Source organism: Prunus dulcis, chromosome 2 (assembly GCF_902201215.1).
Source record: "Prunus dulcis chromosome 2, ALMONDv2, whole genome shotgun sequence".
Classification (NCBI taxonomy): domain Eukaryota; kingdom Viridiplantae; phylum Streptophyta; class Magnoliopsida; order Rosales; family Rosaceae; genus Prunus; species Prunus dulcis.
Window position 1 is genome coordinate 16,390,948 of NC_047651.1, and position 26,739 is coordinate 16,417,686.

At 37.0% G+C, this 26,739-nt stretch overlaps 6 protein-coding genes and 3 non-coding genes across 11 annotated transcripts; 7 read left to right on the forward strand and 2 right to left on the reverse strand.

The window, feature by feature from the left end:
* Nucleotides 1-101: 101 nt before the first annotated feature.
* Nucleotides 102-2,677, reverse strand: LOC117617081 (ataxin-10). Its single transcript, XM_034346331.1, has 3 exons — nt 2,477-2,677; nt 1,397-2,018; nt 102-1,264 (listed from the first exon to the last, which is right to left on the reverse strand). The coding sequence occupies exons 2-3, from the start codon at nt 2,001-2,003 to the stop codon at nt 393-395; spliced, it is 1,479 nt and encodes a 492-aa protein (XP_034202222.1). The 5' UTR covers nt 2,004-2,018; nt 2,477-2,677; the 3' UTR covers nt 102-392.
* Nucleotides 2,678-2,764: 87 nt separating this feature from the next.
* LOC117619981 (RING-box protein 1a) lies at nt 2,765-5,370 on the forward strand. Its single transcript, XM_034350059.1, has 6 exons — nt 2,765-2,921; nt 3,725-3,911; nt 4,001-4,051; nt 4,139-4,198; nt 4,791-4,862; nt 4,994-5,370. The coding sequence occupies exons 2-6, from the start codon at nt 3,782-3,784 to the stop codon at nt 5,029-5,031; spliced, it is 351 nt and encodes a 116-aa protein (XP_034205950.1). The 5' UTR covers nt 2,765-2,921; nt 3,725-3,781; the 3' UTR covers nt 5,032-5,370.
* A 1,036-nt stretch (nt 5,371-6,406) lies between these two features.
* LOC117618868 (syntaxin-81) lies at nt 6,407-9,574 on the forward strand. Its single transcript, XM_034348615.1, has 8 exons — nt 6,407-6,607; nt 7,197-7,370; nt 7,457-7,540; nt 7,638-7,742; nt 8,172-8,315; nt 8,585-8,827; nt 8,938-9,069; nt 9,232-9,574. Exons 2-8 carry the CDS (start codon nt 7,293-7,295, stop codon nt 9,373-9,375), a joined length of 930 nt encoding a protein of 309 aa, XP_034204506.1. The 5' UTR covers nt 6,407-6,607; nt 7,197-7,292; the 3' UTR covers nt 9,376-9,574.
* A 554-nt stretch (nt 9,575-10,128) lies between these two features.
* LOC117620168 (protein FATTY ACID EXPORT 1, chloroplastic) lies at nt 10,129-12,122 on the forward strand. 2 transcript variants are annotated; one of them, XM_034350300.1, is made up of 2 exons: nt 10,129-10,410; nt 11,127-12,122. In XM_034350300.1, the coding sequence occupies exon 2, from the start codon at nt 11,164-11,166 to the stop codon at nt 11,788-11,790; it is 627 nt and encodes a 208-aa protein (XP_034206191.1). In that variant the 5' UTR covers nt 10,129-10,410; nt 11,127-11,163; the 3' UTR covers nt 11,791-12,122. The 2 variants fall into 2 exon arrangements, with proteins under 2 accessions (XP_034206191.1, XP_034206190.1); XM_034350299.1 differs by having other exon boundaries at nt 11,136-12,122.
* Nucleotides 12,123-12,574: 452 nt separating this feature from the next.
* Nucleotides 12,575-14,406, reverse strand: LOC117620269 (transcription factor TCP9). The gene has a single exon (XM_034350424.1). It carries the CDS (start codon nt 14,276-14,278, stop codon nt 13,388-13,390), a length of 891 nt encoding a protein of 296 aa, XP_034206315.1. The 5' UTR covers nt 14,279-14,406; the 3' UTR covers nt 12,575-13,387.
* Nucleotides 14,407-17,761: 3,355 nt separating this feature from the next.
* Nucleotides 17,762-17,833, forward strand: TRNAM-CAU. The gene has a single exon. It is a non-coding gene; the product is annotated as a tRNA-Met (tRNA).
* A 913-nt stretch (nt 17,834-18,746) lies between these two features.
* On the forward strand, nt 18,747-18,818 carry TRNAM-CAU. The gene has a single exon. It is a non-coding gene; the product is annotated as a tRNA-Met (tRNA).
* Nucleotides 18,819-19,005: 187 nt separating this feature from the next.
* On the forward strand, nt 19,006-19,077 carry TRNAM-CAU. Its single transcript has one exon. It is a non-coding gene; the product is annotated as a tRNA-Met (tRNA).
* A 4,974-nt stretch (nt 19,078-24,051) lies between these two features.
* Nucleotides 24,052-26,509, forward strand: LOC117617435 (RING-box protein 1a-like). 2 transcript variants are annotated; one of them, XM_034346804.1, is made up of 6 exons: nt 24,052-24,294; nt 24,727-24,866; nt 24,979-25,029; nt 25,114-25,173; nt 25,932-26,003; nt 26,133-26,509. In XM_034346804.1, exons 2-6 carry the CDS (start codon nt 24,734-24,736, stop codon nt 26,168-26,170), a joined length of 354 nt encoding a protein of 117 aa, XP_034202695.1. In that variant the 5' UTR covers nt 24,052-24,294; nt 24,727-24,733; the 3' UTR covers nt 26,171-26,509. The 2 variants fall into 2 exon arrangements, with proteins under 2 accessions (XP_034202695.1, XP_034202694.1); XM_034346803.1 differs by having other exon boundaries at nt 24,052-24,277.
* Nucleotides 26,510-26,739: the final 230 nt, after the last annotated feature.

Here is a 26,739-nt window from a genome sequence, read left to right on the forward strand (position 1 = left end):
TAGTTCGGGTTGTGCATCTTTTGATGTTTGTTTTTGGTCGAAGTACTTTTCTTGTATAAAGCATTAAAGGAAATAATGAAAATCGTATTACAATATTGGGGAAAAAAAAAATAGAACTTGATACTTAAAGACGTGTGTTGTGCCCACAAAACTTGTTCAATTCAATACATCCACACGTTCAAGTAAAAAAAAAACCTTTATGTGCCTCAATTTTCTGTCATGCACATTCCATACCTATGAAATTTTGTTTGCCAACCAGAACAAAATACAAAGAACCACAAGAGACGCCTGAGCTTGGAAAAAAAAAATTAATATAAGAAAACCATCAAGCATTTGAGATAGACGACATCAGGGTCAGTAATCGGCTTCAGATTAACTACATTCTTCAACCATCATGAGACATTAACAAGCTTTGGCCGTCCAGTTTCTGGATTTACCTCGACTCGGAGACCAAGTCCAGCAATTTCTGGCGCATCAACAGACCCTTGAAGCTCCAATTCAGTCACTACCCGTTTGTTGTCTTCATTCCCTTCCAATAAATTTCTGACACACCAAATTCCCCACTCCTTTAAGAACGGGTTGTCTTCATCAAGACCACACTGTTGCAAGAGCAGAAGAATCCCATCCCTTTGCCTAATCTCATCTTGGACAGGCTTCCTTTGATATGTGCAATTGCCAATCACTGCAACTATATCTCTTCGAAATCCTTTGTACGGGCATGGTTTTGACGAACCCGAATTTGTTCCATCTTGGCCCTCACCTTGTTTGATAGCTTTCCTAATTATTGCTGGCGGCTCAAGATCACGAAGTAAACATAAAATTAGTTCTATAAGACCATGGGATAGCAAAACATCAACAGCATCCCCCAGGTCCTCTTGAAAGCCTCTTAAAGTCTTCTGGGCACATACATCTCTCAGAACTGCGAGTGAGTATCCTAGAACGTCTATCATACTAGTGCCTGTTGGAAGTCCAGACTGGCCCCTTGTTACACAATTAAGAGCCCCAACGGATTTCTTGAATATCCCAAAAACACACAAAGCAAAATCACGAGGGACAGTAATCTCTCTAAGTCGCTCATTTAAGATGTCTGATATGATTCTCAAGAAAAATGCTTGCTCTGATGAGAAAAGGTCTTCTCTAAATTCAGTATCTTCAACATTCTCACTAGTAGCAAAGCCTAAATTAGAGAACAGTGACGAGAAGTAAGGTCCTTCTAAACAGATTCTTGAGAGAAGCAACTTGACCCAATCTTCTCCAAAGCCAACTGGCAACACACCCAAAAGGTAAAAAGTCACAAATTAGCACTTGTTTCATTAATATTAGGCTTCAGCACAGAAACTCAATCGGTATCAATAAAATAAATGTAAGATACCAAAAAAAAAAAAAACACTCTTACCTGCAGCAGTAGTCCTTACAATCTCTTTCATAATAGTTATTCCACCATCACCGCAAAGCTTTTCAAACAGTTCAGGGCTTCCATCACAACAAGCAAAGATAACCATGCACAATGGATCACAAGTTTCCCGGCTCTGAACTCTTGCAACAGCCAAAAATTCTTTTGGAAAAAGTTGCTGCCAAATTGCATGCTGATGTCGTTCTCCAGCCAAAGAAACATTAGCAAGAACTTGCAACCCCATACGAATGACCCCAGAATCTGGCTCCAAAGAAATATTTGCAGAGTTCAAAACATTCGATATGATTGCAACTCCACTTTGTTCAAGAAATGACTTCTGATTTGAAACCTCTCCCGCACAAAGATTTCTTAGGAGCTTTAATGACAATGTGAGAAGGTGGCGACCGGAAGGGTAAGGGAGAGATTGGATGAGCTGGACAACAGAAGGAAGAATACTCTTAGAGGCAAGGTCCGCACGACCATCAGCTGCTCTGCAAACTTGTATTAAAATTTCCAACGAATCTATGAGGGTAGATGAGTTTGACGCACTTAAAAGTATCTGGAGAACATCTTCAGGTACAAAGAACTCTTGCAATGCGGTATTATCCATTACAAAACCAATTCACTGATAATGAAACCAAAGAAATCAGAACTTTCAAATCCTAAATTGATGAAAAAATAACAATGTGGCAAAAAAATTCACAAGTGCTCTATTGATCCTTCTCAGATAGAAAACATGATCAAGATGTAGACTTACTACAGCATAACGGAAGATTTATAATCACAAAATCATCATCTAACAAGTAAATTTATACTCCTCTTGGTTTATAGACATAAAACAGCAAAAACTACAAACTCAACATCCACTAAACCTAGAAACCATCTCCCTTCTATTTCTCAACTCACTCTCAACACAACCATTATACACATTATTTAATATGAAATTAAAAATAAAAAACCATATTGTTTGAATTGAAGGACAACAACTACATAAAATCAGCTCACGTTAAAACAAAAAATTCTAAAATCAGCTGAGAAATCCGATTGATAATTGATGGCGGCAAAAAATACAAAATTTTATACCTGGGAATCTCAATGAAAGCCCCACTCGATAATTGATGGCGGGAAGAAAAACCCTAAACCCAGGTTCAAGTTCTGCTCAGCTATGAAATCCTACTTGTTGCTGAAGGTTCTGTCTTGCTATGAGGTTTTAAAGAACATTCGAGAAATTTACAATATTTACATTTTTTTTAATATTAATTTTAGTCTACGTGGCAGTGGCTTAGCTTTCGTGAAAGGTCAGGGGTAAAACTTATATTTCGAAAAGAGCAGGGGGCCAAAACAATAATTATAATTTATATGATGCACCTCTCTTTCTCCGACTCTACCTCCTGTTCAGCAGTTTTTAATGTTCTCAGAAGCTTCTTTCTCTCTCGTCTTCTAGGTCGCGACCTCTGGCCCACCCATCACTCCCAAATTTTCTTATATTTTTCTTTTTGACTCCGATCGCGCTCTTCCTCTTTCTCAGGTTAGTATTTTTTTTCTTTTTCCGTTTCTAAAATTTTTCAATTTGTTTTTTTAATGTCTGAAACGCTTATGCTTAATCATGATTATTCTTTAATTGCGCTTTTTCTCAGTATTTTTTTGTATTCCTAAACATGGGTTGTGTTTAATTCTTGTGTTCTACCTGTGTTTATCCTTGTATTGATTTACTTTAATTTTTTTTATTTATTATTCTGCTTAATGGTTTTCCATTTTTCATTGTTTTCAATTTGTATCTTTGGTTGATTATTTTCCCCTTTTGGGTTTGCTTTTATGTTTCTCATGATCAATGGTTTCTGAGTTCTTGGGGATTTATTGCACTGCTTTACTCCTCCTATGAAGCTATTTTCGTTAAAAGAAAAAAAAAAAACTTATAATATTTACCACAAACACATGTGTGAAAGATTTATCTGGGTATTGTGCCCTTAACCAATGGAGAATTGTTCTTAGTTGACTGAATTTGACATGCCTCTGCTTCTCACTTCATTGGGTATATGGCCTTAGCTGGAACACAGTTTTAGGGATTGTTCTTTCCAGTTCTAGTAACTATGGAAATTTTAAACATCGTCTCCCTGAAAATCCTTCGGTATATCGTTTCAAATATCTTGGTAGAACAAATAAAAGATAATAGAAATAAAATCTTCTTTCCAAATCTTATAAACTAAAGAAAAGGTGCTATTTCAACCAATTTTTTTATGAGATATTTGATGAAATTTGACTTCCACTTTCTTACTCTTAGGGCATTCTTGTTTTAAACTAACGGGTTCCTGCATGCTTTTTCTTTGCTAGTCCTTTCGAAGAAAGAAAGAAGCACCCAAATCCGTGCACTAAGATCAAGGAAAAGCCATGGCGACATTGGATTCAGATGTGCCTATGGTTCCGGTAGGCGAGGCTTCAAGCAGTGCAGGTTCATCGACCAAGAAGCCCAAGCGATTTGAGATCAAGAAGTGGAATGCTGTCGCTCTCTGGGCCTGGGGTAAACCCTAACTCTGATTCCTTTGGGTTTAGAAGTTAAAAAATCTGGTATTCCAACCATGTAATGACGTTTTGGTCTGTTGTATGCAGATATTGTTGTTGATAACTGTGCCATTTGCAGGAACCATATCATGGATCTCTGTGAGTTATTTTTTTTAGTTTTTAATTGTTAATTTTTTTTCTTGATTATTTGTTTACTTACAAATTTTGTTGTTTGGTGGTGAGTAGGCATTGAGTGCCAAGCAAACCAGGCAAGCGCCACAAGCGAGGAGTGTACAGTTGCTTGGGGTATGCTTCAGCTTTCAGTTTATGCGTAAACTAATTTTTAAGTTTTTGTTCTGCTTGCTAGGCCATTGATTCAGTATAGGAACTTGTATAGATCGAAATGCTTACTTGCATTTGTAATCAAGACCATTGTGGTTGTTTTTTCTTTCCCGATACATTCTACGTAATGGGGAAAGGGAAGGATTTGGTGGATTACTACTTTTCACCTGAGGTCATGCTATATGTAGACATGGTGATTATCCTTGACATGTTTGGGGCTCGGTTAATGCTTTAAAAGTAAAGAAATAAAAGGAGGACTCCTTGATTTAAAAATGGAGATTATTTTCCTATATAAAAAATGGAGGTTCTTGAAGTTGTATTACAGAACCAATCATCCTATTTTCTGTAGCTTCTGTTTTTATTAAGCATTTTATGCCCCCTTAAAGCTCTATGTACCGTGTTTATACCACTCATTCACCTTATGGAACTGGTTTTTAGTTTTTATTTTATGCGCCCTTAAAGCTTGTTTGTCAGTTAAAATGCTTCAAATGGATACTTGCATCTAGCATTAAGCATGTGGTTTCTTTGTCTCAACTGTTGGTTTTTGTCTCTGTAGGGGTTTGCAACCATGCATTCCACTTCCACTGCATAAGCCGATGGCTCAAGACCCGCCAAGTGTGTCCATTAGGTATGACTTTGCCTTAATCGTCCCCTTCTCAGTGTTGTATTAAATTTTATTTTCCTGGGCTTTTGTATTTACAGAACAATTTTTTTTTTTTCTCTTTTCTAACTCTTGTTGTGGTTATCTCTTAAACCCAGATAATAGCGAGTGGGAGTTTCAGAAGTATGGTCATTAGAAGCTTCATGTGGTTGGGCGTTGGATCTTCCCTGAACTTCATCAAATGTTGGATCTTCCGCACACTTTCTGCTATGGTGATGCCGGCGAGGGTCCTCACCTGTTGTGCCTATTTTCATCCTTCTACTTTGTTAATTCAACTGGAGCCCTTATATTTTTGTTAAGCATTCGGCTGCTCAGGCGTCTGATTGTGAAGTTCCTACAGTCAAATTTGGAACTACCTAACCTTTTATTAGGATTAAGCATTAAGCTATAACTTTTGGCCTATATCTCGGTTTGCTGTCATGCTCTCTTTCCTATAAATGATCATTTTATCCAAAATAAACTGTTCTTTTTTAAATATTGCCCAAAATAATGTTCACTATAAACATTATAAAATTGTATAATTGAGATATGATTGGCATATGCAATGTGATCTTATTCTTAGATTTGTTGGGTCAACAAAAGGAGGGGCCCCTGCAAAGTTGCAAAAAAATTGTTTGTTTTTAGAGAACTTACAAGGTTGCAAAATTAACCTAAAAGGAAAGTTGCAAAACCCCTCATAGCATGTGTAAACTGTTAAACACCTAAATCTCATAGAAAAACTTAAAGATTTTGTATATAACAATTCATAATGTTTTTATATATATATTAAGGAAAAGGCAGAGAATTGTGAAACATTTAAATTTAAAATACTAGAAAATGCCATTGGTGAATTCAAACATTAAGAATTGAAATTATTAATTAAATGAGGATAATATGGTAAATTCACTTTTTTTATATTAAAAATTTTTTAAATTTAAAATAAAATTAGATAATATGTCATACTTTTATGGAACATAACTACACATTATCTTTTTTTTTAATTCTAAAAATAAATAAATAAATAAAACTATTATATATAAAGCAAAAGGCAGAGAATGATGAAATATTCAAAATACCATAAAATATGCCTTTGGTTAATCCAAACATTAATAATTAAAATTATTAATTACATGAGTGATGCTATTTCTTTAAATGATTCTAGCGGAAATGCTGTTCCTAACTTAGGAGTATATGCTAAGATTATAGATTTATTAATAAAGAAAGCTGAGGATTACGGTAACTCATATAGTAAATTCACATTTTTATATTTAAAAAATAAAATAAAATCATATAATAGGTCCTACTTTTATGAAACACAACTACCAATTATCTTTTTTAATTGTAACATAAAATTTTAAATTATTATATTTTTAAAAAAGTTAACATGGTTTTTTTTTTTTTTTTTTTTTTTTTTTTTTTTTTTGGGTTTGGGTAAGTTACCATGGTGTTGTGTTTTCATAAGATGCAAAAGTTACCAAAACAAAATAAAAGAAATAGATTTTTAATATTCTAAAATTCACAACAACAACAAAATCACAAAACCGGACCCAGCTTAAAATACCCGCCCCGATTGAATAAACCGAGCAAAACTCAATTGACGTTTCTCTCTCCCTCGTCTTTCATTCAAAGAAACTCTGGTTCTCTCTCCCTCGTTATAACTTATATCCAGATCCTTCACCGTTCTCTCACTCTTAAGCTAGCTGGCGTTGGATTCCTTTGTTGCCGATTCGCAAGTAAGCTTCAGATTCCGTAAAAAAGTTTCCATTTTTCGTAATTGTTGAAATTATGGGATCAAGCATGGAAATATTAGTGAATTCTTGTAATTATGTGCAAATTACTGGTGTGTGTTTTGGTGGCTGGGATTTAGAGAATTGAAGTTCTAATTTTATTTTCCTGGATTATTATTCTTGTTGTGAATCAATGGTTATGAACTCCATTTCTCCTATATTTTGCCCTACAAAAATAATTTAGTATTGGGGATCAGCATGAAAGTTTTGTTGCTAAAAAAAAGACCTTTTCTCCTATATTTTTCCCTACAAAAATAATTTACCTGATTTTTGTCCCCCATTTTCTCCCATTGTCAACTAACAAGTGGGTTCTAGTTTCTACAATATTATGAGTCTAATCTCATATGAGAATTCAGAGAAAATCAGCTTCAGATATTCCTGAGTTTACCTATAATGAATTAGGACTTTCCGGTTGCTGGAAAAAAAAAAAAAAAAAAAAAAAAAAGTGAATTTATTCTTTTACTGCTTCTCAAGGGTTTACCTCACTCTCTCTGCTTCCCTAGGGTTTCTAATTGAACTTTCGATGTTTTTTTAGCTAATACAAGCAGCATCCAGCTAAGCTTTCGGAGTTTTTTGAAGCCCTGAAACTGGGAATTGAGGAAAATTTGGGTTGGGGTTCCAATTGTAAAGAATGTCCAAAGTCCGGGATAGGATGGAAGATTTCAAAGATGCTGTGCGCCACTCTGCTCTCTCTTTGGGTTACAATGAGGTTCGCAAATTAATTCCATTGCTCTCTAATTTATTGAAATTATGGTTTTTCTTGTGAATCAAAGTCTTTTATCTGCAAATTTACAGTCCAAATTGGCAGCCATTATGGCAAAATTTATTATACATGCACCCCGCCAGAGGTCACCTTTCACCAGAGCCGCTCTCAAGACGGTACTTACACATTTGCCACTCTGCTTCTTCTTCTCCTTCTTCTTCTTCCTTTGTAATCTCTTGTGTTTTAATTCATTTCCTTTAATAAATGAATCAGATGGAAAGCATTGGAGCTCTGGAACAGTTTATGTTGAAACATAGAAAAGATTATGTGGATCTGCATCGGACCACTGAACAGGAGAGAGATAGCATTGAGCATGAAGTAAGTTATCAATTGACTATAATTTAAATCCATTTTGTCTCTGTAGAAATTTTGAGTTTCCACAACTTTGTTGGATTGTCAGTGGATAAGTAAATTCTAGTAAGTTCATTTTACTAATTATTAGTATTGTTTGTGTTGACGAAAGTGATTCATTAGGCAACTCTTCAGAAATATATATGTCACAAACTCTACGACTTCGTTTATGCTGTTCAATTTGGTTCCAAAGTGCGTAAATGTGCATGTGTAAGAACAAATTATTCTGTAATATTAAAGCTTGTTTCTTTATCATATATCTGTTTCAGTCCTGTGTATTCACTTGCATATATTTGAAAGAACCATGTTTGGTAAATGCTGTGGATTATGATATAATTTGGTTAAGCTGTATGGTTTTGTATTATGCTTACCTTTCCATTGTGTCATGATATGCAGGTAAGTGCTTTTATCAAAGCATGTCAAGAACAAATTGATGTTCTCAAAAATAGCATTAATGATGACGAGGCAAACTCAAAGGGATGGCTTGGCATTAGGACTGATTACTCTAATGCTGATACTATAGCACACAAACATGGTGTGGTATGGTTATTTCTCATAATGTATTAAGTGTGTCCTTTGATGTTATATTCTGTCCTCATAAGCCTATGATCTCTAAGGCAGGAACCCTGCATTTCTCCACCTTGGCTTTGTTGAACATGGGACCTCTTGTGCCTTTTAGTTCTTATGGGTGACTGTTAATATTCAATCAAGTTAATTAGGAATTTTATATTCCTCATTGTAAACATATTTGCATGAAATCAATGGCATATTTGGTAATTAATTGTCTAATGCTTACTCTTAAACTGCAGGTTTTGATTTTAAGTGAGAGACTCCATTCAGTCACTTCACAGTTTGATAAGCTAAGAGCCATACGCTTCCAAGATACCATTAATAGAGCAACACCTAGAAGAAGACTTAAGCGGATTGCAAATTCAGAACCTGCAGATGCTTCTAACTCCAACAATTTGGAGCTCAGGGAACCTAATGAACTTCAACCTGAGCCTCTAACAGTCCAACAGCAACTCTTGGACGATGAAACACGTGCCCTTCAGGTCATCAGAATCTTGGCTCTCTATTGGTTTTTTATTTTCTTGTTGTTCCATTATGTAGAACCCTGAAAATGGATAAAGTTGCTTACTGCTGTTCTTGGTATGCAATGCAGGTGGAGCTGACTAACCTTCTAGATGCAGTTCAGCAAACTGAAACTAAGATGGTGGAAATGTCTGCGCTGAATCACCTTATGTCCACACACGTGCTGCAACAAGCTCAACAGATAGAGCAACTCTATGATCAGGTGACTAGATATATGATATATGTTGTTCCATACATAGGTCTTGTTTATTATCTGCTCCCTAAAATTTGCCTTTGAATTGGTGGTATATGCTTAAATCATACACAAAGTCATAAGTATCCATTCCAAAGACCTATTGCTAATTATCTCTGTTCTCTTTGACAGGCAGTTGAAGCAACGAAGAATGTAGAGCTTGGAAACAAAGAGATCTCAAAAGCAATCCAGCGGAACAACAGCAGCAGGACGTTTCTTTTGCTTTTCATCGTTTTATTAACTTTTTCGGTTCTCTTTCTCGATTGGTATAATTGAATGTACTCATCTTTGTATAATTTTGATTCTATACTTGTTAAAGAGAAATGCATGTTCACCAAACTTTAGCAGAGGTAACCGAGAAAAAAATTTGAAAGTTGAGATTTTTCTTTGTCATCTTCGGTTCCAAGTTATGGAAAAACTGTATTTACAAATGTTGTATTTTTTATTTCTATGACAGAACAAAACTTGAGTCCTAGCTATCTCCCAACTTTTGTTCCTGTAATGGCCTTCCCAATTTTATGATAGTTGGGTCAACAACGATTTGATTTAGTTTAGGCTGGAAGATAATTAAATTCCCAAAACTTTCCTCTATATTTTTCTTTTTCCTGCTGTATCGGAAGGTGAACAGAACACGTCTGTTGGTAAAACAAATATTTTATGAACGGCTTAATTGTAATTATAAGCATAGAAAAATTGTTGTCCAATTAGAACCGCCATAAAAATAAAATAAAATAGACCACTCAAATAAATATATATGAATTCCTTGATTCAATTAATCTATGTCATTTTTAAATTTTATCATTTATAAATTCCTTAGTACTTTCAAATTTCTTCATTCAAACGCGAAAATGTGTTTCTTAATATCTTTTTATACTTAATTTTTATTTTCTGATAGTTATACTCAATAATCTTATAGATTACTGAATTTATATTGTTGATTTGCAAGTTTTTTTTTCAAAATATGAGGTCTAAATTCAATTAACCTTAATTTCTCAACAACAAAAAACCTTATATAATTCTTCTCATTAATATTCCAAATAAGCTTTGACCAAAAAAAGAAAAAACGAAAGCCTCCTAAAACCAACATCAGCCCTCATACACACGCCCAATTCCTTCTCTCTCTTTCCTTCTGTCAGCAGCCATGCCCAGTCAAAGCTGAAAGCTTGATCTGAAGATTGCTACCAAAGCTTGATTTGTTCAAGTCTTCATCAACCCCGTCACATCCAGATCCTTCACCGTTCTCTCACTCGTCCCTCAGCTCTCTCACTCTTGAGGTAGCTGTCGTTGGATTCCTTTGTTGCCCATCTGCAGGTAAGATTCAGATTCCGTAGTTTTTGAAATTTTGGGATCAAGCATGGAAATTTTACTGAGTTCTTGTAATTATGTGAAAATTACTGGTGTGTTTTGGTGCCTGGGATTTAGAGAATTGTAGTTCTGATTTTCTTTTGCTGGGTTATTGTTCTTGTTGTGAATCAATGGTGGCTGCCCATCTTATGAGTTGGAAGAATTTGCTTGTAATCCAGATTTTTTTTTTTTTAAGTCTTGTCCTTTAATATTAATATTATGCAGGGAAACATCCTACAATTGTTTCTGGTTTTTTATTTATTTATAAAAAAAATTGTATGATTTTCTTGATTTTTAACTAGATGGGCTTGATTTAGACCTGACCAACAGTATAATTGTGCTTTCTCAACAAACAAAAAAAACCATCATTTGTGATTCAAATCCTGGCCAGTCGAAGAGAAGTTTTAATCCTATCTGATCTAGCCTAAGTTTTATGCCATTTCAAGGTACTGGCATGACTTTAAAATTTTACTGTATGACAGTTTGAGCATGCAATGTGTGTAACATGATGGTGAGCAGCAATGACAAAACCCAAGATCTCTCCCATTTTTAGATTTGTATCCACGAAATGAAGTCATTTTATATGTAAACTTGGAAGAAATTGACAATGTCAGACAAAATCTCTATGATTTCTTTAAATATTTGATATAATTTTGTGGGAAATTTCATTAACTTGAAATTAGTTGGTACAGAACTAGTAACCGAAACAACATCAGAACAATGGCAGCAGCAACGACTTCGCAGCTCTCATGCTTCTCTGCTATGAATCGCCACCTCAACCTCCCCAGACATTCACTCCTTTGCCCAACCATTCTTCGTCCCAAGTCCTTGTCAACTACTGTTATGAGTCTTGAAGGCGGTTCCAAGACCAAGACTAGTTTAAGTTACACAAGCGATGCACCAAAAGCAAAGTCGGATCCCATTTTAGATGATGAACAAATTGCTGAACCGAAAAGAGCGGCCAAGATTCATGATTTCTGTTTCGGCATTCCATTTGGCGGGATTGTTCTAAGTGGTGGACTTATTGGTTTCATTTTTTCTAGAAATCCTGCCACTTTGAGCACCGGCGTCTTGTATGGAGCGGCATTGCTAGCCCTTAGTACCTTCAGCTTGAAGATCTGGAGGCAAGGAAAATCCAGTTTACCCTTCATTCTAGGGCAAGCAGCTTTGGCGGCAGTCCTCCTGTGGAAGCACGTTCAGACCTACTCATTGACGAAGAAAGTATTTCCAACAGGCTTCTATGCTGTCATCAGTGCAGCAATGTTATGCTTCTATTCATATGTCGTCCTGTCTGGAGGAAACCCACCGCCGAAGAAGTTGAAGCCATCTGCAAGTGTTGCATCGTGATAGAAAGCCTAAAGGTCTGATTAGGTATAAAGGTTACAAAGTTTGTATGACTGAATGTTGTTTTGTTTATAAGAATTATAGAGGAATTTGCTCATGAATAATGTCACTGTTAAACTTCAAATGGAGCATAAAAAGTCAACTTCAATGGTGAGGCAAAACACAATATGAAATTTGAGCGAGTCTGATGCATCTTTTTTGTACTTTTATGTTGTTGGTCTTAATCAACATGGTTGTCTTTCTTCTCTGTTTCATGAAAGATTTGTTTCTCTTGGAACCCTGCTATTTTGGTGAAACAGGGGCTTGAAATGTCAATCTGAAAAGTTTCATTGTGATTTGTTTCTCTTGTGGTCTCCCTCCCAGCTCTCTTTCTTTGATTTGAAAAAGAAAAAAGGGCAAGAACAAAAGGTTAACAAACAAACATTGTTTTTTAATTTAAATTTTTTCTGTGAAATTTCCGCACATATCGATCCACGCACTTCTTTTGGATTATGATAACAACAATCAACCCTTCTTTTTTTAATGGCTCGGGAACCAACCATCTTTTTCAATGTATTTTTATAAGAGCAACTACTGTAATAGTGTGACAAAAATTGGATAACAACTTGGTGCCTATAGTATTATTATTTTTATAATTTTCTTCGTCGACATAAAAAAGTTAAACCTAGAATGAGACACACATAAAAACTTATAAAATCTGTGCAACTTGTCTTGAACATAATTCAGTGATTTATAACACCACATCAATCTAATAATGTAGAATTTTCAAGGAAAGAAGCATGCAAGCAAAGAGTCAAAATGAAAGCTATAATATATGACAAATATAAAGATAGGGGAAGTTAAAAATTAGGTCTAAAGAGTAAATTTACAATTCTGTTGGTAAAGTAAAATACCAAGTTGGGGGTTGCATCTAATGCGCCCATCTTCATCCTCATCACCGTCACATTTCCATTTTCTGCACGCCCACAACCCCAAAAACAAAAACAAAAATTTGAAAAAAGAAAAAAGAAAAGGCTAAACACTAAACGGGCCCCACAATTCTTCTGATAGAGATGGAAGGTGCCCCACAACAAAGAGCACCTACGAAGCCGACACCTGTCGGCATTTCCATCGGACCCATCCAACCTCGATGGGGACCACCACACGCGAAGGCCGCCTTGGTAATGGTGCTTTTGAACGGTCCAGCTGGAGGGCCCCCACACTCTTGGGCCCCGCTCCCACCATCACATGGACAGTGAGATGACGTGGGCCCCGCGTTTTATATTAAAATATAGCTCTCCCAAGTCTTACCCACCACCCCGCGACCCACACGGTGCACAGAACAAACCCTAAAACCCACTCTACCCCACCATCACCCGTGTGGTCCCCACCTCCCGCCTAATCCAACCCCACTTCACACGTGCATCGCCTTAAACCCCTCCCTCACGTGACCACGTGCTCCCCCTTTCCCTGTCCAAAAAAATAAAAGAAAAAACCCAAAACCCAACGCTGAGGAAGACGAAGCTAAGCAGATAGCCGTACAAAAACCGTCAAGATTTCGCCGCCAAAATCTAAAATCCCAGAAAAAACGCTTTCTGGGTTTTTCTGGATTTTGGGCTTGTCAATGGTTTGAAGAGCCAGACATGAATTGAAGCTCCTTCTCGTCGTAAATTTCCAAAGAGAAGTCTCTGAGCGTCTGAGGGGCAGTGGAAGCGGCCATATGGGTCGTTGCAGCAGCCGAACTGGGGCCCACGAAAGAGGATATGGGTCGGGCCGAAATGTTGATAAACGGAGCGGCGGCGACGGTGGTTGGAAATGTAAATATGTGAGGCTGGGTCGAAGCGGAAGGGACCATGAAGAAAGCTCCGGGAACGACGCCGTTTGATGGTATGGCCCACATGGGGAGCACGCCTTGAGGTACCATCGCTTGCACCGCTGCTGTCGGTGGCTGTTGGTGATGTCGTTCTGTTGTTAAAGGGGCTAAACCCGCCGAGGCCGAAACGCCGTCGTTCAAGTCCACGTACTCGCTGTTTGAGTTCCGCTTGCGCTTTTTCTTGTCGGGCGGGTCCTCTCCGGGTCTCGGGTCCGGAGCGGACGTGGGGATTTTGAGAGCCCCGTTCACGGACATCGCGATCGCAGGCACGGTTCCGGTGCCGGTGGCGGCGATGATGGCCGGCTCGGCGTGCTCCAAGAGCCACCGGATGGTCTCGCCGTCGGACTTGTGCCCTAGCTCCCGGGTCAGCTGGAAGATCCGAGCCGCGCACGTGGCGGGCATTCGGATCCTCCGGCCCCGTCCCTCCACTTTGGTGTGCCGGTCCTTCGTCGACGCTCTCTTCGGCGCGTGCACCGCCACAGGCGTAGCTACGTCCCGCTCGTCCTTGGGCGCAAGCATGAGAGCTTGGGATGGGCCGGCGGGCTCTTCTGAGTCGGATTCTTCTCCGCCGTTGATTCTGAGATCGACGGACGGTGTGGCTTGGTCTGGTTCAAGTTCTCGTTTCTCAGTCATGGTCATGTTGAAGCCGAAAATCAACGAAGACCCAATTGAGAAGGAGCAAAACCCAGATAGAATCACACAAGAAATTCGAAACTCGAAAGAAAAAAAGAAAATTTCGCTGCGGACAAAAAAAAATAGTTGCAGAGTTCAAGTGGAGCGCAGAGACTGGAGGGAAAGCTTGAAAATGAAGCGTTTTCTCTATGCGCTTAAACAACACGTTGAGGAGGATATTCTCTGTAATTTATATACAAATCAATATCATGGGAGGAGGGATGGGTAGAGTAATTTGATTATTAAATTTTTTACGGTTATTATTAGGAGTAAAAAATGGAAGAAATCTGCCCATCACATATCAAGTTAGACCCACAGGCGATGACACGTGGCGGGGCCCATTGTAATTGGGTTTATCTATTCAGTTGAGTCAAAGGTGGTGATGGGTCCAATGAGAAAGGCACTATAAAATCGTTTTAGCTGTTTTAATTTATTTTTGTTTACACATACGCTATATACTATACGTTGTGAATTTGTGAGTGTTTATGCTTACGATATTCTTTTCTGTCATTTTGAGGAAAATTGGGCTTATGAGATTAATTCTTAATTCTTTCTTGTTGTATTGTATGGAATATAACGACGTGTTATAATATAGGTGGATTGTATGGTCGATATTTTTCGTTTCTAAATATGTATACAAGTAATATCATGTGGTCGTGCTCATATACGGAACTATAATTACTCGTATTGTAGTCAAATTTCTTCGTCATATCTTTCATCTAGCATGATATCATCTGCCTCTCTAATCAATTAATAAAACGAATGAAAAGGAATATAAAAAGGAGGGACCAAGTCAAGCATTGAAAAGGAATATGCCCTGAGATGAATCCGGAATGGCCATAGCTCATACTGCATGGACCCAACTCTATCTTCATTTCATATGTAAAAATACACATTCATCCACAAAGTGAGACAGCCCTAATTTTTCCTTATTACAAAGGGAATGTCATTGTCCTTATGTTGGACATACAAAACAAAGAAATACAAAATAGAAAAGACTGTGTGAGCTGATACTTGGTAAAAATACAGAATACAAGCAAGATACATCAGATAATATGAGCAACTAAACATGAATCAAAAAGACAAGCTGATCGTAACAGATTTATAGTTCTAATAGTTAGAGGACAATTACTCATGTACTCAATTTCCCAATCACTCCAATACCGAATTAACTAAGAGCATCTACAATGGACTCCTTAAACCACTTCATTAAACAAAATTTAGGGAGAAATTGAAAAAATACAATTCCAACCATACTCCATATCCACCTCCTAAAATAGAGAGACCGCTAGGAGCTCCTAAATCCGATGAGAGATGAATGACTCTTAGTGGCTCCTTATAATTTAATTCTATTTTGTTTTATGCATAGTTTAAACTTTTAATTAATGATAACTAGTTTTTTTATATATTATTTTGCATAGAGATGGACCAATCATATTGAATTAAAAAATAATTATAGTATTTCATAAACCAGGGAGTATGATTAGGGTTCAAATTTTATAAAGAGCTTTTAAAATATTTTTTTTGTGTTTTTAGCTAAATTTCAACTAAAATATAGGAAGTAAGATTGTAGTTGCTCTAACTTATCACAACTTTCCGACATGTCGCGTTAAAATTGTGCTTCAATATCAAAATATACAGTGCATTTTGATAACTTTTTTGGACCATATATTCCAATCACTTTCATTTCGTATGCTTGGATTAGGCGAATTGTACTTGCAAAGATGTTTAGGCCTATTTTCTGATTAGTTAGTTAAACATATTAATCCTCGCTCGTTGTCCAATAGCCACATACTAGAAATAAGGTAACAACAACTAATGGCAACATAAAGAGAGTTGAAAACTAGTAGTAGTAGTACTTAGTGAAAATGGCGTTTATTAATGGGGTTACCAATTTCAAATGGCCCATTAATGTGCTACAAGGTCATTCCTAGGTGTGTGGACCAAACACCTTTGTTATGATGGTGCTTTAAAGAGGCCTACCAATTCGACAAGGATTCAATATCATTTTTGTCCTTGTATTTTGCTCCAAACTTTTATTTTCGTTCTATGCTTTGAATTTAATCAATTTCATCCTTGTGTTTTATAGTGTTGACAATTTTAGTTTATATTTCCTAATTTAACGTTAATTTATTATGATAAAGGGCTTGTAATTCAAGTGTAGAGCATTTACGTATGCACCTAAGATCATGGGTTCAACACCCCCTCTCCCAATAGTGCTTTGATAAAATTATTAATCTATATATATAAAGCATAAGGTAGAGAATGGTAAAACATTCAAAATACCAGAAAATGTTCTTGGTTAATGCAAACATTAAGAATTGAAATTATTAATTAAATGAGGATAACATGATAAATTCACACTTTTTCATATTACAAAAATTAAAATTAAAAGAAAAATAAGATAATTGATCATATTTTTATGAAACACAACTACTCATTATCTTTTTTAATTCTAAAATAAATATTTTAAAATAAAAAAAAATCTCTCGCAAGCACGTATGAAGATGCTAGTTTATTATGATGTGTGAGTCTTTGCGAGTGTCAAGTGTGAACATTAACCCTCAAGTAGGAAGGAAGAGACCAAAATAGTTTTAAAATATTGTTATAAGAAATTATGGGATTGTATTCGTAACTATACGAGAATTGCAACACCGTTGTCACAAAATCAATTCACTGTCAGACAACATGAAAAGATAACAAATTCGCACCTATCGACTTTACTCTTCGGCTAAAAAAGCAAATACACCGAAAAATAATAAATCTGTTATAGATTTACGCCATAAACTAGTCAATGAAAAAGAGAGGAAGATGAGACGAAAAAGCATGGTAGTCCCCGAAATAGTTAACAAATTAAGACGCATGAAATAGATTAAAATGTTCTTTTTAAAATAAAAAAAATTATCTGATGGGATTCACTATCGCATATATTTTTTATTTTTTATTTTTTGTCAACCACACAATTGCTGTGAAATGGGTAGGCAACATCTTCTAAACTGGTGGGGTCCAACAAATTTGTCAATCCAACCGTTGGATCCGACCACCTATGGTGGACCTTACCTCATAGCCTAAAAGTTTTCTTATAAAGTGGGCCTACTGCACACGCACTTAAGAGGAGGACCAGCGAATTGCCGCTCGCTGGGGTTCGGTCTGGGACGGGACCCACCGGTTCTACACTAATATTAGTGATGGGCCTCACAGCTTGCGTAGGCCACAATGGGATATGGCTGAGACTGAGAGAGACCCACTTGCTCAAAACTGGTCCCTGTTTACTTTCTAGATGGGGACCCCTCTTTTTGAGGGCCCCATTTGTTTTTCTTTCCTTTTTATGCGATATGTGGACCCTATTAACAGCCTTGCGAAAAGACGCATGAACAAATGGTATCTTGACACGTGTCTTTAATGAATTTTTAGATATAAATAGGATTACAGTAAGAAATATATTAATAAATCAGAGTGGCGCAGCGGAAGCGTGGTGGGCCCATAACCCACAGGTCCCAGGATCGAAACCTGGCTCTGATAAAAAAGAGTGGCTTCCAATTATTTTTTTAGTTTTTTTTTTAGGCCTTTTATTTTCAATTCAACCTCCAAGTATAACCATTAAGAGCATGTCTACCGCTGAACCAAACCTGGGCAAAAGGCTCACCTGGCAGCCCATTCCAACTCCAGTGCGCAACAATGAGCCAGGGTAAATGGTGGGTCCCACTAGCCTGGGCAAGCCCACGGGCTAATCCTGCATGGGCTGTTGACTCGGGTTGCTGACGTCAGCAGCTGATTTTCAACTTTTTTATTACTGTTGCCCTCGGGCTGCTGACGTCAGCAGCTGATTTTCAACTTTTTTATTACTGTTGGACCCACCAGCCCACATTGCCCAATGGTTACAAACCATGTGGCTTCTCCTGGAGCCTCCAATCAAAAAATCTTGCACAATCCAACGGTTACAAAAAATCAAAAAATTTAAAAAAATATATCAAAAAATTCTGAAATTTTTTTCTATACAGACCTACCAATATTATTCACTTTCCACACCAATTTAATTTCAAAATTTTATCCGAAAATGTTATCTTGATTTTTAGGTGAGGATTTTACGATAAATATTAACACTTGGGAATTGAAAATCTTATCCGAAAAGCTTATCAAAATCAATGGTTTAAGTATAAAAAATAAAAAATAAATTTAAGTGAATAGTAATTGCCTTAGACTTGCCATAGACTTAGACCTCGTGGATGGAACCACAAATGGCAAGCCTGACACTATTCACGTGAATAGTGGCAGCCCTTGCTTGCCCTTGCCCTAGACTTGGCCCTTATGGGTGGAGATGCTCTAACATGTAAGAGAGAAAGAACAAGTATGAGATGAACAAATGGTATCTTGACACGTGTCTTTAATGAATTTTTAGATATAAATGGAATTACAGTAAGAAATGTATTAATAAATCAGAGTGGCGCAGTGGAAGCGTGGTGGGCCCATAACCCACAGGTCCCAGGATCCAAACCTGGCTCTGATAAAAAAGAGTGACTTCCAATTATTTTTTTAGTTTTTTTAGGCCTTTTACTTTCAATTCAATCTCCAAGTATAACTATTAACGTGTAAGAGAGAAAGAATAAGTATGAGATGAACAAATGGTATCTCGACATGTGTTTTCAATGAATTTGTAGATATAAATTGAATTACAATAAGAAATATATTAATAAATCAGAGTGGCGCAGCGGAAGCGTGGTGGGCCCATAACCCACAGGTCCCAGGATCGAAACCTGGCTCTGATAAAAAAGAGTGGCTTCTAATTAACTTTTTTTTTTTTTTTTCTTTTCTATTGCCCTCTAACTCAATACTTGTCAAAAAAATAAAAATAAAGCAAATAGGCTACTTTCAGCAGCTTGACGAAACCAAGCCAAGCTCGCAAGGCACTGAAGATAAAATGCCAATGACCCAATGCCTTAGGAAAAAACCCAACCCAGCACCTTATAAAATATCTAACATTGTATTTAGCATTGTCAAAAGTTTCAGAACCAAGTCAAATGGTAAGCCACTGCAAAAATCAAAATCAGAGGAAATTCACATGTGCAGGAATACCCATCAGATTAACGCCCTTGTCCATTTTTATTTCTTCTGCAAGATCAAATAGGGAAACCAAGAGGAAAAATGGGTAGCACCTCACCCACATGAAGAAGTTCAGTTGCGTGAAGATCTTGGAATTCCAAAAAGCTTCGTGCTTATGCGCTAAGGCTGGGAAAGTTTCACCAAATAAGATCGAATGGAAGAAAGTGAAGGAAAATGGGGAGGGAGGCTTGATAAAATTGAGGGTTCTAGTGCCTATAAAAGGAGGTACCTTCAACCCAGCAAACACACCATCCAGGAGTGCGACCAAGCTTTCGTTGAGCAACTAGAAATTTACTCAAGACACCCAATTCTCTATTTCCAAATTTCCCCCTCTTCCTTAGTCAAAATCCCCCCAAACTTCTCTCTCTTGGCTCTAAACCTTTGCTTCCATAAGAAATCCAAGCTCTTTCTCTCTATTACTAAACTCGGGAAGACTTAGTTCCCATGCCACAAGCTTCCCAAACCAAGCCATATTGCTAATCAGTCACAACCGTTTGATTCATTGGTGAAAGGGATCCAAAATGTTTTCTAAGGGTCTACGAACCTTTCAAAACACTCTTGGGCCCTGGTTCTTAAATTTAAGCATAGGGACAACTCTATCTATTTTTTCTTTACGGCAACCTAAGCCCATTCTTCCGGTTGTTAGAACAAAAAGACCTTTACAAATTTCAATCTAGTACTCTTGGAGTTAATAATTTACACTACAAGTGAACATAATGTATATGGTTAAGCGTTATGTTTTACGTTTTGAACCCTCCTAAAATATAAAATTTTCACTCCCCACCTCCTCCTGTATAATTATAAAACTCGAGAAATTTGTATTTTAAAAAAAGGGCTTAATATCACCAAACGTCCTTAAGGTTTACGAAATTATCAGATTGCATTCTTTTTTTTCTTTTTTTTTCCATTCGTGGTCCTCAAGGTTAGTATGTGTGCTCACAAATAATCTCTGCCGTTAGGTTTCGTAAAAAACTCCGTTAGTTTGCTGATGTGGCATATATATATATATATATATATATATCACAAAACATCCTTGAGGTTCACGCACTTTTCACAAATGGTCCCTGCAAATTTTTTTTTCATTTAAAATTCATAAAATTTTGGTTTTCTTTTTTAAATTATTTAAAAATATATATTGTATTTTAAATACACGTGACACTATATTATTGGAGATGCGGGCTCTACATATATGCCTCGTCAACAAACTAGTGGAGTTTTTTTAAAATAATTTAAAAATAAAAAAAACCATTTATAGAAGTATTTTAACCTTGAGGACCATTTATGAACCCTAAACCCTTGGGTTTTTCATTTATAAATTTTATGTATTTTAAATTATTTTTTAAAAACTCCATTAGTTCGTTGATGCAGCATATATGTGGAGCCCATATCTCCAATAATATAGTGTCACGTGTATTTAAAATTCATAAAATTTATAAAAGAAAACAAATAAAAAAATTTCGCATGGTCCATTTTTGATAGGTGCATGAATCTTAAGGATGTATATATATATATATATATATATATATAATTTTTCTCTAATGCAGACATCCACATTGTGCTAAAGTCTGGTCGTGTCCTTCCAGCTTCTTTTCTGTAGGTGGATTTGATTTCATACATGTATAAAGCAAAAACATGGTAAGCACTCCATACATAAATATATAATTAGGGGTTGGGCCTTCCAAAAGGTATCCCAAAAGTGGGAAGATGTGCAGAAGAAAAATAAGCAATACCATTGGTTGCTACTATAAGAGCAACTTCACCCATTTGCCCTTAGAGCATTTCCAACAGTTAGCCCCTTGCCATGGCAAGGGGAGTCCTAGGGCAGCTACTATTTACGTGAATAGTGGCTGCCCTAGCCCCCTCCAACAAAGTGTGTTTCCAGCAGTTTAGGCTTGCCATGGCAAATACTATTCATTTTTTTTGTTTTTTTCACAACTTTGTTTACTTAAACAATTAATTTGGATAATATTTTCGGATAAGATTTTTGGGTTCCTACGTGTCAATACTATTCATATCGGATAAGATTTTCGGTTTCAAATTTCAGATAAATTCAAAATGTCAAATTTCAGATACATTTCGAAATTCAAATTTCAGATAAGATTTTCACCCTCTAAGATTGCGCCGCGTGTCATATCTATATGTGTTCATTTTTCTATAAAACTAGAGGTTCAGCTCATACCTCCCACACAAGTTCTTCTCTACATTTCCATTTCTCAAATTTTAGATTTCATTATCCATTCTCAATGGCAGACATGCAAGAGGTTTTGGAGTGGCAAGAGCGAGAAACTAGAGAAAGAATGCGTAGACGAGCTGCAAGCAAAAGGGCGCAGAGAGAACTAGATGAGCAACTTGGCATAGCAGTTGCTTTGCTGGAGGAAGAAAACCAGAGTCCCCGTGGTTCACAAGAAAGCCGTCGCCCAAATGTGGACAGACATAGACATTCTCGGGGTAAGAATATTATGAAAGATTATTTTATCCCACAATCTCTGTACTATGATGTTCATTTTCGAGGGAGATATGGAATGCAACCCCATTTGTTCAATAAAATCATGCATGATATTTGCAATTATGATACAAAAAACCAAGAAGAAAATATAAGAGGATTTGGTGTTAAAAGTGAAGAGTATTGGTTGGTATTTATACAAAAAAAATTCTGTAATTTTTGTGTATTTTTTAAAAAAAAATTCGATTTTTTTTCAATTTTTTATTGCAGAAAAATTGGCTGCCGTTGGATTGAAGAAAAAAAAATAATCGGAGAGACCAGAGGCTGCCACGTGGAAAGTAGCCGTTGGCGGCTACTGTAGCGGTCCGTTTGAATTTTTTTTTTAACGTTGGCGCGTGCAATGCACGCGCCAAGGGTAAAAAAAATTTGAATGCGGGAGGGCTGACGCCAGCCATGACGTCATCGCCCTCGGGCCCAAGCTCGGGCCGAAATCGCCTTCGGGCCTGCCCATTCTCGTGGCCCCCACCGCTTGCCCGGGCTGCCTCACATTGTTGGAAGTCCATTTTTTTCCCAAACCCCCCCCTGCCCGAGTCCAGCTCACACTGCTGGACTTGCTCTTAGCCATGGCAAGGGTGGAGGTAGGGCAGCCACTATTCATGTGAATAGTGGTTGCCCTTACAAATAGTATTTTGTGTTTCCACCCATTGCCATGGCTAAGGGAAATTACTATTCATTTTTTTGTTTTTTCCCCCTATTTTTTAATGGAAATAATTAATTTGGGTAATATTTTCAGATAAGATTTTCGGGTTCCTACGTGTCAAGACTATTCATAATCAGATAAAATTTTCGGATAAGATTTTTGGATTCAAATTTCGGATGAATTTCAAAATTCAAATTTCAGATAAATTTTTGGGTTCAAATTTCGAATGAAATGTATGAGGATTGGTGTTTAAAGTGAAAGGTATTAATAGGTATTTATAGAAGAAAAAAATTTTGAATTTTTTAGAATTTTTAAAAAAAATTTACGATTTTTTTTCATATTTTTATTGCCCAAAGAAGCCTCAACCGTAGGATGGATTCAGAGATGCTGATCGGAGGCCTGGGGAGGCGACACGTGGCAACTTCCCGTTGGAGCTGACGTCAGCTAGCGCGTTCGCGCTAACGGTAAAAAGTTTTGAACCAGCGCGCACTGACGTCAGCGACCGCGGGCTGGAGCTCGGGCTCGTCTCGCTTTGGGCTGGCCCGAGTTGGTGGGTCCCGCAACCCCCCCTCCCCCCCCGGGGGCTTGGGCTAGGCGGTGGAACGAAATTTTTCCCCTCGCCTCGGGCTGGGCCCTTCCGCTAGAATGGCTCTAAGCTGGCTTCTTTTTCTATTTAATTATAGAGCCATGTCAGTGATGAACGGGTTCCGCTAAGCCAGTGTGGTTCCTCAAGCCAAGTGGGTTCCACTAAGAACCAAATTCACTTGCAAAAAGAAGTTGCAAAAGAGACGACTGGACTTTAACTTAATGCAGACGTCCGTATTAGAGAAAAACTATATACATATCAGTCCCGATCTCTTGGACTACAGGAGTTCAAGAGATTGTGGTCACCCACCGTTGAATATTAATCAAATGGTTCAAAGATCTTCTTCTCTAAAAAAAATCACTTGAATCCGATATCATTTGACCATTCAATTGAGATATTGAAATTTTAGTACTTTCTTAAAATACAGTGTTCATTGATTTTGTAGGACACAATTGGATGTCGAAATGGTTTCCAATTTGTCTAATTTTTTGTAAGGATGATCTATGAATGAAGACCTAAAAAATAGATGGTTCGGATCATTGGAAAAAAAATTGTAGAGTATCCTAAAGGGCGTCCCTTTTATTTGAGGGATCACTCAATGGAAGCTCTCTGTATGTGTGTGTATATATATATATATATATATTCCACGTCAGCAAACTAACGGAGTTTTTGACGAAACCTAACGGTAGAGATCATTTGTAAGCACATAGACTAACCTTGAGGACCATGAATGACAAAAAAAAGAATTAAGAATGCAATCTGATAGTTTCGTAAACCTTAACAACGTTTTGTGATATTAAAGAGTAATTATAATTTTGGTCACAAAAGCTTTACAAATTCTTATCGGAAAATAAGCGCCTAGAAATTATCTTGTTTAATAACTTTTATGATAAAAGCTTATTTTCTTAAAATGGCATCATAGTGTTGTCACATAAGGGATGTCAACATAGTACTCTCATTGAAAAACAAAAACAAAAAAAGAAGAAATTCTCATACCCACAAAGAGGAAAACCCGACCCAATTATAATAACCCAGCAAACTCAGTGTTTCTCTCTCTCGCTCTCTCCCTCGTCTAACTCTGATTCTCCTCATAGAGCGAGAACAAAGCTTCGTTGCCGCTAGCAATCACACCATTCGGTACGTCAAATTTTCAGGTTTCTTTCAATTTTTCTTCAATTTTGTTGTTTGGGATGCTTATTCAGTTCAAGGTTTTACCCAGTTTTGGAATTTCTTTTTGGGTTTAGAAAGATTTTCTTATTGTTTTCAATGGATCGTTTCTAGTTTCTTGTGATTTTTGTACATCTTTCTGTATCGTTTTTGTTCAACTTTAAAACATGATATGAGATTCCAGAAACCTTGGGTTATAGTTTTCTTATAATTTCTTGCTGCCGATCTGCAACTGAGCTTTCATGAATTCCACTTCTGTGATTGTTGAAATTTTGGGTCTACGCATGAAATATTACTGAATTATTGAAATTATGTTGTTAGTTAAAGCCCCTTATTTTGGTGTACTTGCTGCCCGTATATGTAGATATTTGGTGTAATACGATGAATTTTGAGTTTTTTTTATTTTGCTAATTATGAAGCTAAGTCATGGCCACATTGGACTCTGACGTGCCGATGGTTCCGGTAGGCGAGGCTTCGAGCAGCGCTGGTCCTTCTTCGACCAAGAGGCCCAAGCGGTTCGAGATCAAGAAGTGGAATGCTGTAGCTCTCTGGGCTTGGGGTAACCACTCGAAACCCTAACCCTAATTTATCTGATTTCCTCATGGTTTAGAATTTTAACTAACTTGGTGTTTAAGTCGGGTACTGATGTTGTTTTGCTTTGTTATATGCAGATATTGTGGTTGATAACTGTGCCATTTGCAGGAACCATATCATGGATCTCTGTGAGTGTTTTTCCTATAATTTTATAGTTTGATTTTTCTTGATTGTTTTATTGAGTTATTGATTTTTTGTTTGGTGGTGAGTAGGCATCGAGTGCCAAGCGAACCAGGCAAGTGCCACAAGTGAGGAGTGTACGGTTGCTTGGGGTATGCTTCAGCTTTCAAACCCTACTTTCCTCAAGTTTATGCGTATGCTAATCATTTAAGACTGCTATAGTTGATATGCCCTTGGTAGCTAATCACATTTATGATATTTCACCATTAATCTGGCTCACAGGTAGCTTAAAAGTTCACTAGTATTTAATATATTAATAAATTTTTTGTATACCTGCCTTGTTTTTTATTTCTCATGTTTTCTACCCCCATACATTCTACATAATTGGCAAGCCCGTTCTTTGTAATTCTGTATCTTTGAAGTGTAATAGAGGGAAGGGAAAGAATTATGTATCTTAGATCATGCAAAGATGGTGGTTAAGACTTTTTCTTAGTGTGGTTAGTATCTCTGTTAGGTGCTTAAATATAAAGAAAAAGAACGGAAAACTTCATTGAAAGGGAGATTTTTTCATAGAAAGAAAAAAGGAGATTATTGAAGTCGTATTGCAGAACTGTTCATTATATTTTCTCTGGCATATCAGCTTGCTTGAAGTCCTCTTTATGCATTCTATGTGTCCTCAAAGCTGTATTTTATAGTCTTAGCACTCATTCACCCCATATCGTTGCTTGAAATTGATCGCTTATATCATATTTGATCTATCTGGGTTAATGCTTGAAACAGATGTTGGTAATGATAGTCTTCTTGTGTGTGTGGGGACCTTGGTTATCATTACTTATTCTAAAATTAGTCAGTCAAACATTTACTACATCTTCATTAAGCATCTGGTGTTTCTTTGTCTGAATATCTGTAGGGGTCTGTAACCATGCATTCCACTTCCATTGCATAAGCCGATGGCTGAAAACCCGCCAAGTGTGTCCGTTGGGTAAGATTTATGCCTTACTCATCTCCTTCCCATTCTTATATTATATTTCCTTTCCCTGCTGCTTCTGTCTTTATAGCACGACATTGTCTTATTTCCTAATTTTTTGTTGTGCTTGTCTGGTTAACCCAGATAACAGCGAGTGGGAGTTTCAGAAGTACGGTCACTAGAACCTTCATGTGGTCAAGTGTAGGATCTTCTATGCACTTAGTCGAGTGTTGGATATCTTCTGCGCACTTTCCACGCTGGAGGTGTCAAGGAGGGTCTTAACCCCTTATGTCTATCATCTTTTCTTTGTGCTTGTTTTTCTTCTCAACTTTAAATCAACCGAGCCCGTATATTTTTGTTTAGCATTCAGCTGCTCAAGTGCGTGATTATGGATTTGCCACAGTAAAAGTTATAATTAAGTTGCCCTGTTATTATCATTAAGAATGAACTATAAATTTTCAACCTATCTCTTTTGCAGGCATGGTTTTCTTTTGGATTTAGTGATGTTTATTTATTTTTAACCCCAAGCATCATTTGCCGCATATTTGATTGTGTCGAGTCTGGTGACTCAGACAAATGACACACCTTTTGGCTTAAGGATGTACATGTGTGTTTTGCCGAACGGCATGCTTAAAATGCATGATCTTGTTCTCAATGACATAAATAAAATGTCGTTTAATGTTAAAACCTCTTTATCTTTGTTTACAATCAGAATTAAAATGCATGATCTTGCTGTTGGTTGCATACATAG

Coding starts and splice junctions, on each gene's coding strand:
- LOC117617081 (XM_034346331.1), bottom strand. CDS start 2,003: ATGGATAATACCGCATTGCAAGAGTTCTTTGTACCTGAAGATGTTCTC. Junction 1,265..1,396: donor TGTAAGGACTACTGCTGCAG/GTAAGAGTGTTT, acceptor GTGTGTTGCCAG/TTGGCTTTGGAGAAGATTGG.
- LOC117619981 (XM_034350059.1), top strand. CDS start 3,782: ATGGCGACATTGGATTCAGATGTGCCTATGGTTCCGGTAGGCGAGGCT. Junction 4,052..4,138: donor GAACCATATCATGGATCTCT/GTGAGTTATTTT, acceptor GGTGGTGAGTAG/GCATTGAGTGCCAAGCAAAC. Junction 4,863..4,993: donor CCGCCAAGTGTGTCCATTAG/GTATGACTTTGC, acceptor TCTTAAACCCAG/ATAATAGCGAGTGGGAGTTT.
- LOC117618868 (XM_034348615.1), top strand. CDS start 7,293: ATGTCCAAAGTCCGGGATAGGATGGAAGATTTCAAAGATGCTGTGCGC. Junction 7,371..7,456: donor TCTCTTTGGGTTACAATGAG/GTTCGCAAATTA, acceptor GCAAATTTACAG/TCCAAATTGGCAGCCATTAT. Junction 8,316..8,584: donor TAGCACACAAACATGGTGTG/GTATGGTTATTT, acceptor CTTAAACTGCAG/GTTTTGATTTTAAGTGAGAG.
- LOC117620168 (XM_034350300.1), top strand. CDS start 11,164: ATGGCAGCAGCAACGACTTCGCAGCTCTCATGCTTCTCTGCTATGAAT.
- LOC117620269 (XM_034350424.1), bottom strand. CDS start 14,278: ATGACCATGACTGAGAAACGAGAACTTGAACCAGACCAAGCCACACCG.
- LOC117617435 (XM_034346804.1), top strand. CDS start 24,734: ATGGCCACATTGGACTCTGACGTGCCGATGGTTCCGGTAGGCGAGGCT. Junction 25,030..25,113: donor GAACCATATCATGGATCTCT/GTGAGTGTTTTT, acceptor GGTGGTGAGTAG/GCATCGAGTGCCAAGCGAAC. Junction 26,004..26,132: donor CCGCCAAGTGTGTCCGTTGG/GTAAGATTTATG, acceptor TGGTTAACCCAG/ATAACAGCGAGTGGGAGTTT.